Genomic DNA, 13245 nt, shown 5'->3' on the forward strand with positions numbered 1-13245 from the left:
GTGATTGAAGATCTAACATGGAATTACGAAGGAAGTTGTGCTAAATAAAAACAGACAAGATAGTGGATGTGAAAATATTTGTGGTCTATACAGTAACATTTAAATGTTTCTTATTAACTTAAATGGCCATTTTCTATATATTTCTGAATTAGAAGAATGCCATAGACATATCCTTATTTAATTAAAACATTTGATAATGTTTTGAATGCTACCTTTTTAGGTAATGTGGAGCAATGTAGTCATAATACCTATTGTATCTTTAATGTTTATTTATTTTTGAGACAGAGACAGAGCATGAGTGGGGGAGGGGCAAAAAGAGAGAAGGAGACATAGAATCTGAAGCAGGCTCCAGGCTCTGAGCTGTCAGCATAGAGCCCGATGCGGGACTTGAACTCACAGATCGTGAGATCATGACCCGAGCCTAAGTCAGACACTTAACTGACTGAGCCACCGAGGCACCCCAATACCTATTGTATCTTTAAGAAATGGTGGGGCGCCTGGGTGGCGCAGTCGGTTGAGCGTCCGACTTCAGCCAGGTCACGATCTCGCGGTCCGTGAGTTCGAGCCCCGCGTCGGGCTCTGGGCTGATGGCTCAGAGCCTGGAGCCTGTTTCCAATTCTGTGTCTCCCTCTCTCTCTGCCCCTCCCCCGTTCATGCTCTGTCTCTCTCTGTCCCAAAGATAAATAAACGTTGAAAAAAAAAATTTTAAAAAAAAAGAAATGGTATGATTTAATGGTATAAGTGGTATATATAATATCTATTATAGCCATTAATAAATGGTATGATTTAATGGTTTAAGTGGCATATATAATACCTATTATTACCATTAATAAATGGTTGCACATTCATCATTGCAGACCATTGCAGATTTAGGGTGATCTCTAGAATGTCATTCCTGGATCCTTTCCTTGGTATTGCCATGGTCAGTATTTTTATAAATCAGAACTTGTAGACAACGTGGCACAGTTCAAAATCATGTGCTGTGGGGACAGCTCATAATTTGTTTTAACTATGTGATACTGGCATATTTCTTAACCATTATATGTCTCGCTTTTCCCATCTGTAAAAGAGGGCTAGCAGTTAAGTCCTATCTCAGAGGGTTGCTCTGAGGATTAGGCAGAATAATGTGTATAAGTGATTAACACCAGTGCCTGGCATTTAATAGGCCGTTGATAAGTGTTAGCAGCAATTTTGATGATGATAACAATCATATGGGGAGGAAGGTATGCCTATGGATTGTATGGCACAAAGCTGTGGTTGGTAGCTTGAGTCAGAATGATGACTAATAGGCTGGAATGATATTCTGAAACTATTAATTAAAACTCAATGGTTTAGATTTCATTTTAAGATTTAAAATGTAATGGAATCAAATATGAAATCCTGCTTATAGGTTCATAAATTTTCATGGTTTCAGTAAAAGAGAAAAGATTTGGCTTTGGCTGAAATTAATTTGATAGAACCTGGATGGTTTTGTTGACTACACAATCACAGGAACAAATGAGGACTTCCAGCTGCCCCACACCAGGGTCATCCTAGCTGTTATTCAGAGAGGTGTTATGGCTGTACTTCCTCAAACTGTACATTTCCCTAGAACTCTGTACTGGTCAGGTTTCAGGGATTTAGGGGATTATTTCCACTTCTAATTCGCATATTTTGAAATCACTCATGACTCCATAACAAAAATAAATGAGAAGTTCTGAAGAATATATCAGTTGAGGAATTAGAAGTATTTATTCTGGAAAAGATTAGGTTTAGAGGAGACATTTAAACCATTTTAATATTTGAAAGGCTGACTTGAGAAATGATCAGATTGTTTTATGTTATGGAAGGCAAAACTAGTAAGTAACTTTGGATAAGGATTTGTAGAGAGAATTGGCGGGGGGAGCAGAATGATAAAAGGCAACTGAAATGTTATGGAAGTTAGATTGAAGTAAGAGAAGACAGCTTCACATGGCCCAGGATTATAGGTTTGTTTTTTAAAAATTGTTTTTATTGAGGTATAAATTACCTATAGTAACATGCACAAATCTGAAGTGTAGAGCGGGATAACTTTTCACTTTTATATACACCTGTGTTATCACTATCCAGGATCATAGAACTTTCCATCATCTCAGAAGGTTGCCTCATGCCCTCTTCTGGCCAATAACTGCTCTCCAGCCCAGAAGTAATCATTTTTTTCTGATCTCTGTCACCATATACTAGTTTTGCAAACTTTCACACAACCACTTTGGAGCACTGTTTAACGGTTTAAACATGTGTCTGTTTTCTGACTCAGCAATTTCATTTCTAATTACCTATCTAAGAGAAATGAGTTTTACTTTTTTTTCCCCCCCGAAAACCTTACACAGGAATGGTCACAACAGCTTTATTCATAATAGCCCAAACCTGGGAAACAATCTAAATAAATAGCTATTAGAAAGAAAATAAACATGTTGTGGTATATCCACACAATGAAGTACTACTCAGCAATAGAAAAGAATAAAGTACTGATACATGCTCCACATGGATGAATCTCAGAAACATGCTGAGTGAAAGAAACCAGACGCGAAAGAGAACATACTCTATGGTTCCAATGAAAGACTTTCATGACAATTTGATTTTGAAAACCTAAGACAGTTGGAGAAAGTTCTTTGCCTTTCAGAAAAGGACCTGTATAAAACAAAAGATGGCCAAGAAGTAGAAGGAAAATTAAACTAAAGCCGGGAGTTCAGCTTTGCTTAAGTGAGAAACATTTATGTAGCATTCCTTGTGTCTGCAATTATGCGATATCTCATTATTTTGTTTCTTTTCATGTCCTTTTTGGATTCTAATTGTTTGTTTGGATTTGTTTTTATTCTTCCTGAAGTTTCTTTTTATTTTTTCCCCTTCTTTTATAACAGCAAATATCTGTGTCATTACCTAAGATTATTTATTATCTTAATCATACTGTGTATTACATGACATCTACTTTCTTTTTTAAACCACTCTTATGAGAGCACTCTAACCTCCGTCTCCAGTATGGTCCAGTCGATCTCTAGGCAAGTTTCATACCTGTTATTATGATGACTTCTCTGAACATATTCCTTTTTAAGAACATTAATTTTTGTAGCTAACATTTTTCTCCTTCTTGGATTCTTTCTTTTATTAAAAAATGTTTTAATTCCAGTACAGTTAATAGGCTGTGTTATATTAGTTTCAAATGTACAATATAGTGATTCAATAATTTTATACATTACTCAGTGCTCATCATGATACGTGTAATCTTAATCCCTTTCACCTTTTCACCTATCCCCCCCACCTCCCCTGTGGTGGCCATCAGTTTGTTCTCTATAGTTAAAGAGTTTGTTTTTTGGTTTGTTTCTTTTTCCTTTGTTCATCTGTTTTTTAAATTCCACGTATGAGTGAAATCATATGGTATTTGTCTTTTTCTGAGTGACTTATTTCACTTAGCATTATATTCTCTAGATCCATCCATTTGTTGCAAATGGCAATATTTCAGTCTTTTTTTTTTTTTTTTCAACGTTTATTTATTTTTGGGACAGAGAGAGACAGAGCATGAACGGGGGAGGGGCAGAGAGAGAGGGAGACACAGAATCGGAAACAGGCTCCAGGCTCTGAGCCATCAGCCCAGAGCCCGACGCGGGGCTCGAACTCACGGACCGCGAGATCGTGACCTGGCTGAAGTCGGACGCTTAACCGACTGCGCCACCCAGGCGCCCCAATTTCAGTCTTTTTTTATGGCTGAGTAATATTCCATTGTATGTCTACACCACATCTTCTTTATCTATTCGTCTATCAGTGGACACCTGAGTTGCTTCCATAATTTGGCTATTGTAAATAATGCTGCAATAAACATAGAGGTGCATATATCTTTTCAAATTAGTGTTTTCATATTCTTTGGGTAAGTGCCCAGTAGTGGAATTACTGGATCATATGGTAATTCTATTTTTAATTTTTTGAGGAATCTCCATACTGTTTTCCAGAGTGGCTGCACCAGTTTGCATTCCCACCAACAGTGCAGGAGGGTTCCTTTTTCACCACATCCTTGCCAACACTTGTTTCTTATGTTTTTGGTTTTAGCCATTCTAATAGGAGTGATTTGCATTTATCTGATGATGTTGAGCATTGTTTCATGTGTCTGTTGGCCATCTGGATGTCTTCTTTGGAGAAATATCTGTTCATGTCTTCTGCCCATTTTTGATTGGATTATTCGCATGTGTGTTTGTTGAGTTGTATAAGTTCTTTACATGTTTTGGATGCTAACCCTTTATTTGATATGTCATTTTCAAATATCTCCCATTCAGGAAGTTGCACTTTAGTTTTTTATTGTTTCCTTTACTGTACAGAAGTTTTTTTATTTTGATGTAATCCCAATAGTTTATTTTTGCTTTTGTTTCCCTTGCTTGAGGAGGCATATCTAGAAAAATACTGCTATGGCCTATGTCTGAGAAATTACTGCCTATGCTCTCTATTAGGGTTTCTATGATTTCAGCTCTCACATTTAAGTCCTTAATCCGTTTTGAGTTTATGTTTGTGTATAGTGTAAATAAGTGGTCCAGTTTCATTGTTTTGCATGTAGCTGTTCAGTTTTCCCAACACCATTTATTGAAGAGAGTATCTGGATTCTAATTCTTAGAAGGACTTTTTGTAATTATGGTAGGTACATGCACGTACGAAAGACAGGCACTGCATAGAGTGGTTTTGAAGTTTCTTCCTCAAAATAAAATTTCTGAATAAATTATAAGCAATATTGGAAGGCAGCTTTTTTTTGTTATTCCTGCTCAAAACTTCTGATACTACTTGTTTTCATCACTACTATTAGCTATTCTGTTTCCCTTATCATTTTATCCATTTCCCTAGTGGTAAAAGCATGAAATCATGGCAGACAGACAAAATTACAGAGGCAAAGAATAGATTAGTGGTCACCAGGGGACAGGTATGGGAAGGAAGGGTACAAATAAAGGGGTAACACAAGAGAGTTCCTTTGGAACTTTGTGTATTTTGATGGTGGTGGTAGTTAGATGAATCTAGCCATGGGATAAAATTTCATAGAACTACACACACACACATGAATGCATGTAAAAAAGTGAAAATTGAACAAGGACTGTAATTTCCTTAATAGTACTGTACCAGTGTCAGTTTCTTGGTTTTGATATTATACTACAGTTATGTAAGATGTCACCATTGGGGGAAGCTGAGAAAAGCATTCACAGTACAGGGTACTATTTTCACATCCTTCTGTGAGCCTATAATTATTTCAAACTTTCTGTGAGTCTATAAGTTTCAAACTTATAACACGCAACAACAACCAAGTCTCAGCATTATTTTTAAAGAAATGAAAGAGGTAGCACTCACGAGTAAGCAGCCCATAATAACAAGCTTTCTCCTAAGGTAGTGTATATGGTGTTTCTTTTTTTTTTTTTTTAATATATGAAATTTATTGTCAAATTGGTTTCCATACAACACCCAGTGCTCATCCCAAAAGGTGCCCTCCTCAATACCCATCACCCACCCTCTCCTCCCTCCCACCCCCCATCAACCCTCTATATGGTGTTTCTTTTTTTAAATTATTTTTTTCAACGTTTATTTATTTTTGGGACAGAGAGAGACGGAGCATGAACGGGGGAGGGGCAGAGAGAGAGAGGGAGACACAGAATCGGAAACAGGCTCCAGACTCTGAGCCATCAGCCCAGAGCCCGACGCGGGGCTCGAACTCCCGGACCGCGAGATCGTGACCTGGCTGAAGTCGGATGCTTAACCGACTGCGCCACCCAGGCGCCCCTATATGGTGTTTCTTAAAAGTGAGCCAAGACATGCAGTTCTGGTCTCTGATTTAGATGTTAGGCAGTGATTAGATTAAAATATGGTTAATCAGTGCACACTGCAAAAGGATCACGCTAACTTTCATGAAGTATATAAGTATATACAGTAGATCTGTGGTCTGACTTCACTTCATGTAAGTTCTACCTTTGTCTGTCTATGCTGTCTCTGTCTGGTTCCACCAATGTATTTGCTTATGAACTTGCTTCCAACAATTTGTAGAACAGAATTCTTTTTATAGCATTATTGCTATCTTTTAAAAATTCACTTATTTACATGTACTCACAGGAAGCTTTGGAAATACAGATAAAAAAAAATTCCCTATAATCCCACCACTCAAAAATAAATACTGTTGATATTTTGTATGTATAATTCCAGTTTTATTATCCCTGTGCATATAAATGCTTTTTAAAAACATATGAAATCATAATTTTATAAACTTACTTTACTTATTGATGTACTTCTAACCATGCACCATTTTCCCAGATCATTACTTTTCCAACACATGATTTAATGACCACATAGAATTGCACCCTGTGGATGTACAGCACCTTAACTAATCTGTTATTGGCCATTTAGGCTGTTTCCAGTTTTCCACCATTAGAAACAGTATTGTCAACAGCATCCTTAAGGCTCATTTTTAATGCACATGACTTTTTCTCTTAGGAAAGAGTCTCAGAAGTGGAATTGCTGGGGTAGGCAAAATGTCAAAGCTTTTGCTTTTTATTGTGAAAGATAAGCATCATTTTAAAAAATATGTTGTATGAATAGACACTTCTCTAAAGAAGACATCCAGATGGCCAACAGGCACATGAAAAGATGCTCAACGTCGCTCCTCATCAGGGAAATACAAATCAAAACCACACTCAGATACCACCTCACGCAGGTCAGAGTGGCTAAAATGAACAAATCAGGAGACTATAGATGCTGGCGAGGATGTGGAAAAACGGGAACCCTCTTGCACTGTTGGTGGGAATGCACACTGGTGCAACCGCTCTGGAAAACAGTGTGGAGGTTCCTCAAAAAATTAAAAATAGATCTACCCTATGACCCCGCAAGAGCACTGCTAGGAATTTACCCAAGGGATAAATGGAGTGCTGATGCATAGGGGCACTTGTACCCCAATGTTTATAGCAGCCCTTTCAACAATAGCCAAATTATGGAAAGAGCCTAAATGTCCATCCACTGATGAATAGATAAAGAAATTGTGGTTTATATACACAACGGAATACTACGTGGCAATGAGAAAGAATGAAATATGGCCTTTTGTAGCAAAGTGGATGGAACTGGAGAATGTTATGCTAAGTGAAATAAGTCCTACAGAGAAAGACAGATACCGTATGTTTTCACTCTTATGTGGATCCTGAGAAACTTGACAGAAGACATGGGGGAGGGGAAGGGAAAAAAAAAAAAAAGAGAGGGAGGGAGGCAAACCTTAAGAAATCCAAAAAACTGAGAACAAACTGAGGGTTGATGGGGGGTGGGAGGGAGGGGAGGGTGGGTGAGGGATATTGAGGAGGGCACCTGTTGGGATGAGCACTGGGTGTTGTATGGAAACCGATTTGACAATAAATTTCATATTAAAGAAATATGTTGTAAAGAAAACCTTAATTGAATAAGATTGCTTTACCTACAGGGAAACTTAGGATCATTTTCTTTAGAATGATTTCTCACTTCTTAGAGACAACTGCCATTACCAAATAGGTTAATTGCTTTGACTGACTTAGAAGAAAAACATTGAAACTATCTAAATAAACAAGTTATGCAAGAATTTTTTGCTATTCTTTTATTTTTGTTAAGCAATGAGAGTAAAAGTAATTTATTCAAATAAGAAGAAAACAAATGGAATCACATGCCACTAGTGAGGAATGGAGTATTTACATTTCCCCCTCTTCCCTTTTGATACTGATTAAAACATATTTTTGGTTATTTACTTTTTAAGCGTTATGACTGTGCACATATACCACCAGCTTTACATACAGTGAAGGAGTATGGGTAAAAAAAATTATGGGAAAAATGCACTACAGTAGTTGTAATGTTGCAGAATTTTGTCACATTTTTCTAGTTGTGAATGCCCTGTTCGTGAGGATGAAGAGGCCTGGTTCTGGATTAAAGATCATCATTGATTGGGCACCTGTATTCTGCTGGTATACCTCAGTTGTATGTTTTTCTAAGTGGGTGAATATGTCACTTTGCTTGTTTAGGTAACCATCAAAACAATCTGATCCTTCTCATTGTGAAGCTAAATCCTTAACAACAGGTTTTCTCTAGTTTATCAAGTGAGGCTCCCTGTTATGCTGCCACCTCCAGATAATTATGACCATTGTTTTCAGCCTCAACTCGTTTCTTGGACTTTTCATTAGTCTCTTCTTCATGGGAAGATGCTCAACACAGAAGGAACACAGATCATGCCAGGAAGGATGGAAACAAGATGTGGATACTTTTTATATAAAAAGTCTGAACTTTAAAAAAAAAAGGTCTGAACTTTTAAGTAGAATGTGTATTATCTACAGTTTTGTTACCTTCCAATTAGGGTCAATGAATGGACCCTAATAAACAAGATATTTGATTCTGGGATTGATTTCCTACACTAGGAAGCAGTTAAATGTTTAGACGTTGGAAAAGCAACAAGACAGATCCATAAGTGTTTGGCATTCTTCTTTTTTCTCCTTCTTAGTCATAAGCATATCATTTTACACTATGCATATAGTGGTGAAATTTTGTTTGAACATAATTTATGAGATCAGGATTACAAAGACTCCTTTTCCTTTCAGTTCTTTGTTGGAATTTTCTATGATGATTTATTTATTTTTTTTATCAATGGCATTGAAATTTCCCTCAGAGAAATTCCTTGTGCTGAGATTGGTGGTAAATACTTACTACTGGATTAGGGGTTGTTATTCTTTTATGAATTTATTTTCTTCTGTGGCTGTCTGTTATGGGGCTGGTCATGGGACTTGCTTTTCATTCTTACTATAATGTAATTCTTTTTTTTAAGTTTTTATTTAAATTTCAGTTAGCATACAGTGTTATATACAGTGTTATATTGACTTCAGGTGTATAATATAGTGATTCAATACTCTGTACATCACCCAGTGCTCAGCACAAGTGCACTCCTTAATCCCCATCACCTATTTAACCCATCCCCCCCACCCGCCTCCCCTCTGGTAACTATCAGTTGGTTCTTTATACTTAAAGAATCTGTTTCTTGGTTCCTCTCTCTTTCTCTTTCTCTCTCTCCCCCCTTCTCTCTCTCTCTTTCTCTCTTCCCTTTGCCCCTTTTGGATTTTATCCACTGTAATGTAATTCTTTTGAAGTTGAAAACAGCCCTGTGAAGAAGCTGGCAGAGCATTCCAGGTGATAAGAGTTTCTCTAACATAGAGTGAATTTTGCATCACTGGGAATGGTGTATTTTTACCTGACCTGAATTAAGATGATATTTCTCTGTCGTAGTATAAATGTGGTTCAGTGTTAAAGAAATACTATTCTGGTAAGAAATAGAGTCATAATTTAAACACAAATTTTTCCCCAAAAGGGACTACGTTTTTGAGTTTATCTATTCTCAGCTGTATCTTTTACTTTTGTTTCCCTTTAAACTCATCATCTGAGTCTGTTACCTGCTCCCTCTTCTCCATGTGAAATTTTCTATACAAACTGAGAGGAACTGTTTCTTGGAGAAACAAATGAGGCTTCATATGAAAGGGGATTTCCTTTGGGTTTGAATGAACAAAAATTATATAGATTTCTAAATATTTCACATATATATCCTTATATATAAAGATTTTTCGTATATGTTATAATAAATGTATTGCTTATTTAACAAAAAACTGAATATGAACTTCTTGAAATTTAATGCAAAAGAAATCTGGTTTAAATCTGACCACTAAAAAATAATTTATTTAGGTGTTTTTTTTTAAGTTTATTTATTTATTTTGAGGGGGGGGTGGAGAGAGAGAGAGAGAGAAGGAAGGAGAAGCAGTGGGAGAGTGAGAGAGAGAATCCCAAGCCAGCTCCATGCTGTCAGTGCAGAGCCTGACACAGGGCTCAATCTCTCAATCTCACAACCGTGAGATCACGACCTGTGCCGAAATCAAGAATCAGATGCTTAACCAACTGAGCCACCCAGGCGCCCCTATTTAGGTGTGTTTTTTTTTTTTTTTTTTAACGTTTTATTTACTTTTGAGACAGAGAGAGACAGAGCATGAACGGGGAAGGGGCAGAGAGAGAGGGAAACACAGAATGGGAAGCAGGCTCCAGGCTCTGAGCCATCAGCCCAGAGCCCGACGCGGGGCTCGAACTCCCGGACCGCGAGATCGTGACCTGGCTGAAGTCGGATGCTTAACCGACTGAGCCACCCAGGCGCCCCTAGGTGTGTTTTTAAAAAAAGATCCAGGTGATATTTTTTCTTCACATTGGTATTTCATACACCTGTTGAGAATTTTTTTTACAAGTGACACAGAGGTCCTATTTGCCTTTTATGATATCAGGGGCATTCCTGTAATATTTAAATGCATATATTTATAGCTATTCTCTGCTTAATTAAATTCAATATATGAGAATCCATATCTTAAAGAAAAGATTGCTGAAGAGTCAGTCTGGTGGATTTTAAACATATATTATTCACAAAAATATGAATTACCCATAGTTTTACATACCACCTTTATACATAAGAAATAGCTGTGTACTGTATGCATTAAAATATTCTTAATTTACACTTTATTAGACTTACATGATTAAAATGCTTGTGGATTAAAAATCATTGCTCTTTATTCCTGAAAACTTATAAGAATTTCTGCTTTCTTTTTCTCTAACAGATATAAGCTTACCAAAGTCGGCAACAATATGCTATACAGCTGCCTTGCTCAAAGCAAGAGCTGTCTCTGACAAGTAAGTGAATAATAACTTGTGTGGTACTAAATGCCTGACCTGACTTAAGGAGATGTGTTGCCTCTGAGGGCTTTCTCTGGAAGTTTCTCTTAGTCTATGAAACCCCCCGCTTATGAGCATGCATTTTCTAAAATCTGCTGATCTTTTCTTTCACTACTAGAAGGAGAGAGTACATAACCCCAGGTACTTCAAGGGTGTATGGGTCCCTAAAGAGGGATTTATGTGAAATTCCATACCTCTGAGGTGACCTTTTTTTTTTTTTTTTTTTTTTTTTTTTTTGCCAGACAGTAGATACCAAAAGGCCTGCTTGGGACTTACACACAAAATGCCTTCCTTTTACTCATTTTTTTGCGTGTTCCTCTTCCGTCAGCAGTCCAAGACTGGGTAGTAGTCATAACAAACATGTAAGATGGCAGAGGGGATGATCATCTCCCATTCTTTGACTCATCAGATCCAAACTAACTCCCCACCCAGGGTCCATTTGCTTTGAGTTGCCATCTCGGTGGGACATTCGCCCGTTTTATTCAGGCAGGTGACTATGACATAGAGAATTTTCATAAATGTCCAAGATGACTGGCAGGTGAAAGAGAACAGTTGGCTTAACTGTTTGAGTTCATAATAAACGCTTCCATTTCCCCGATACAATCCCTCCGAAGAGCTGAAAAGCAGATAACAGAAAAAGAAAACAGCCTCTGCTATGTCAGACAGGTTTGCTGTTAAGTGTGTGTGCACTTCAAGACCGAAGTAATTTTCTTTCATTCTTTTTTATCCTGTAGATCGCCAGTACCTACTGCAACATCTTTTCTCCCTACACAGCGACTCCAGCTTGGGAGGGCAGGGCCAGGGTTGTCACAGCTTCCCCTGTGGTGTCTGCCTGCCAAGCACAGCTCTGGAGTTAGCCCTGGGTGTGAGGTGAGAAAGAGATTGCATGGTCTGGTTTTTTTCATTCACTCGGGCAGGTGTCTGGCCCGCAGTTCGGGCACGCACACCCCCTGCCGGAACGGCCCCAAGCAGGCTTGCCTGCGGAGGAGGCTGCATCGCAGCACTGACATTGGGTTGGGAGCCTCCTTTAAAATTCTCCCTAGTTCTGTTTTTAACCAAGTGCGCTCTTCTGTAACCTGGTTTTCTCTTTTTCCCACACTGTCTGCCCTCGTCAGTCCTACCCCCTCCCCTGACCTGAGCAGGTACCTCATAGAAGATTTAGATTAGCTATTTAGACAGAGAGACTTGACAGCCGAATTTCATTCCTGCCGAGATTAGACGCAAGCACGCTTTCTGCTTCTGCTGGGGTTTTTGTTGGCCTCGGTCTGAGGGGTCACTCAGAGGTTCCATATAGTGGAGGTTTGGAGAGCTCATGCCATTGGCTCGCTGTGGTTTTATGGGCCCTTGACGCGTAGATGCCTTTCCGGGTTGATGCCCAAGCAGTGGTCCCAACTGGATGGTGTTTGTCTTCCTGCTTTTCAGATTCTCTCCCGAGGCTGCATCTCGGCGGGGGCTGAGCACAGCAGAGATGAACGCAGTAGAGGCCATTCATAGAGCTGTGGAATTCAACCCTCACGTGCCAAAAGTGAGTCTGTGGAATCCCCACAGGAACTCGTTATGATAGCAGAGAAAGCATTCAGTGACCACAATGTCATGTCTCGAATCCACCCAGTGTAAAAAAATGAATTGCAGCCAATGAATGCTGAGGCCCTATATAGTCTATGGTTATCAGCTTCATTTTTAAGCAAAAGCTACATTCAGGAGGCTTTGGGCCGATTTTTGGATTTCATATAATTAGGGTAAATTGATAGACTTAGCTTAGGCGGGTCAGGCCAGGAAGTCTGAAATTGGCAAAATATGGAGATCCCAAGAGTGTTGATGCATTTGATAGGAATTTCACACCAGTTATAGTCTTAACTTAGACCCAACTTGGGAAATGAACCTTGTTGTGAATATAAGTGGTGAAAAAAAATACTGATAAATGTGATGTTCTAGGTCTCTACAAATAAATGATACTTAATCAGTAATGGCAAGAAGATAATAGGGAGAACCTCAAAGTATGAAAAAGTGTTTTTCTTTTGATTTGTGAATGCCATTTTAGTATGTATAAGTAGTAGGAGAGGTTTGTCGTAATTGTTAACCACATGACTGACCAATTTATAAATACCCAATATTTCCCATATATTTTTTTTCCTGAATTTGGTTTTAAGGGAGTCAGATCATGATAGAAGATATTTCTATAATCTTTTATTTGGGAGATGGGTGTGTATTTATTATTTACCTACATTTGAGTACCTGCTATGTGATAGGCACATTGCTGAGGGCTATTTTCAGTTTCTCGATATTATAAAGTGCATTTTGACCTCTGGGAAACTTCATACAATTTACATCAGGTACTACAAGGCATACTTTTCTTGGCAAAATGTCTAATGAAGGCTTTCACTGGTGAAAAATGACAAAAGAAGGCTATTTTGTTTTCTTGAAGTACTGTGCAAAAGGTGGTACGTATGTCCGTGTATGTGTGTATGTGATGATTTATGGAGTTACCTACTTTAATCTATTTTGTTCAGAGTGACA

The 13245-nt window shown here is 38.2% G+C and overlaps 1 protein-coding gene across 6 annotated transcripts in view; it reads left to right on the top strand.

The window, feature by feature from the left end:
- Positions 1-13245, top strand: part of ST7 (suppression of tumorigenicity 7) — a 251253-nt gene that overhangs the window by 201409 nt on the left and 36599 nt on the right. For 5 of the 6 annotated variants that reach the window (XM_045495396.1, XM_045495398.1, XM_045495395.1 and 2 more), the window contains 2 exons: positions 10614-10686; positions 12151-12253. In XM_045495396.1, the coding sequence (XP_045351352.1) occupies positions 10614-10686; positions 12151-12253 (176 nt within the window). Of the gene's footprint in view, positions 1-10613; positions 10687-11462; positions 11599-12150; positions 12254-13245 lie in introns of all 6 variants that reach the window. The other variant, XM_045495401.1, reaches the window with a different exon arrangement.

The sequence above is a fragment of the Leopardus geoffroyi genome, chromosome A2 (genome assembly GCF_018350155.1).
Source record: "Leopardus geoffroyi isolate Oge1 chromosome A2, O.geoffroyi_Oge1_pat1.0, whole genome shotgun sequence".
NCBI classification, from domain to species: Eukaryota; Metazoa; Chordata; class Mammalia; order Carnivora; family Felidae; genus Leopardus; species Leopardus geoffroyi.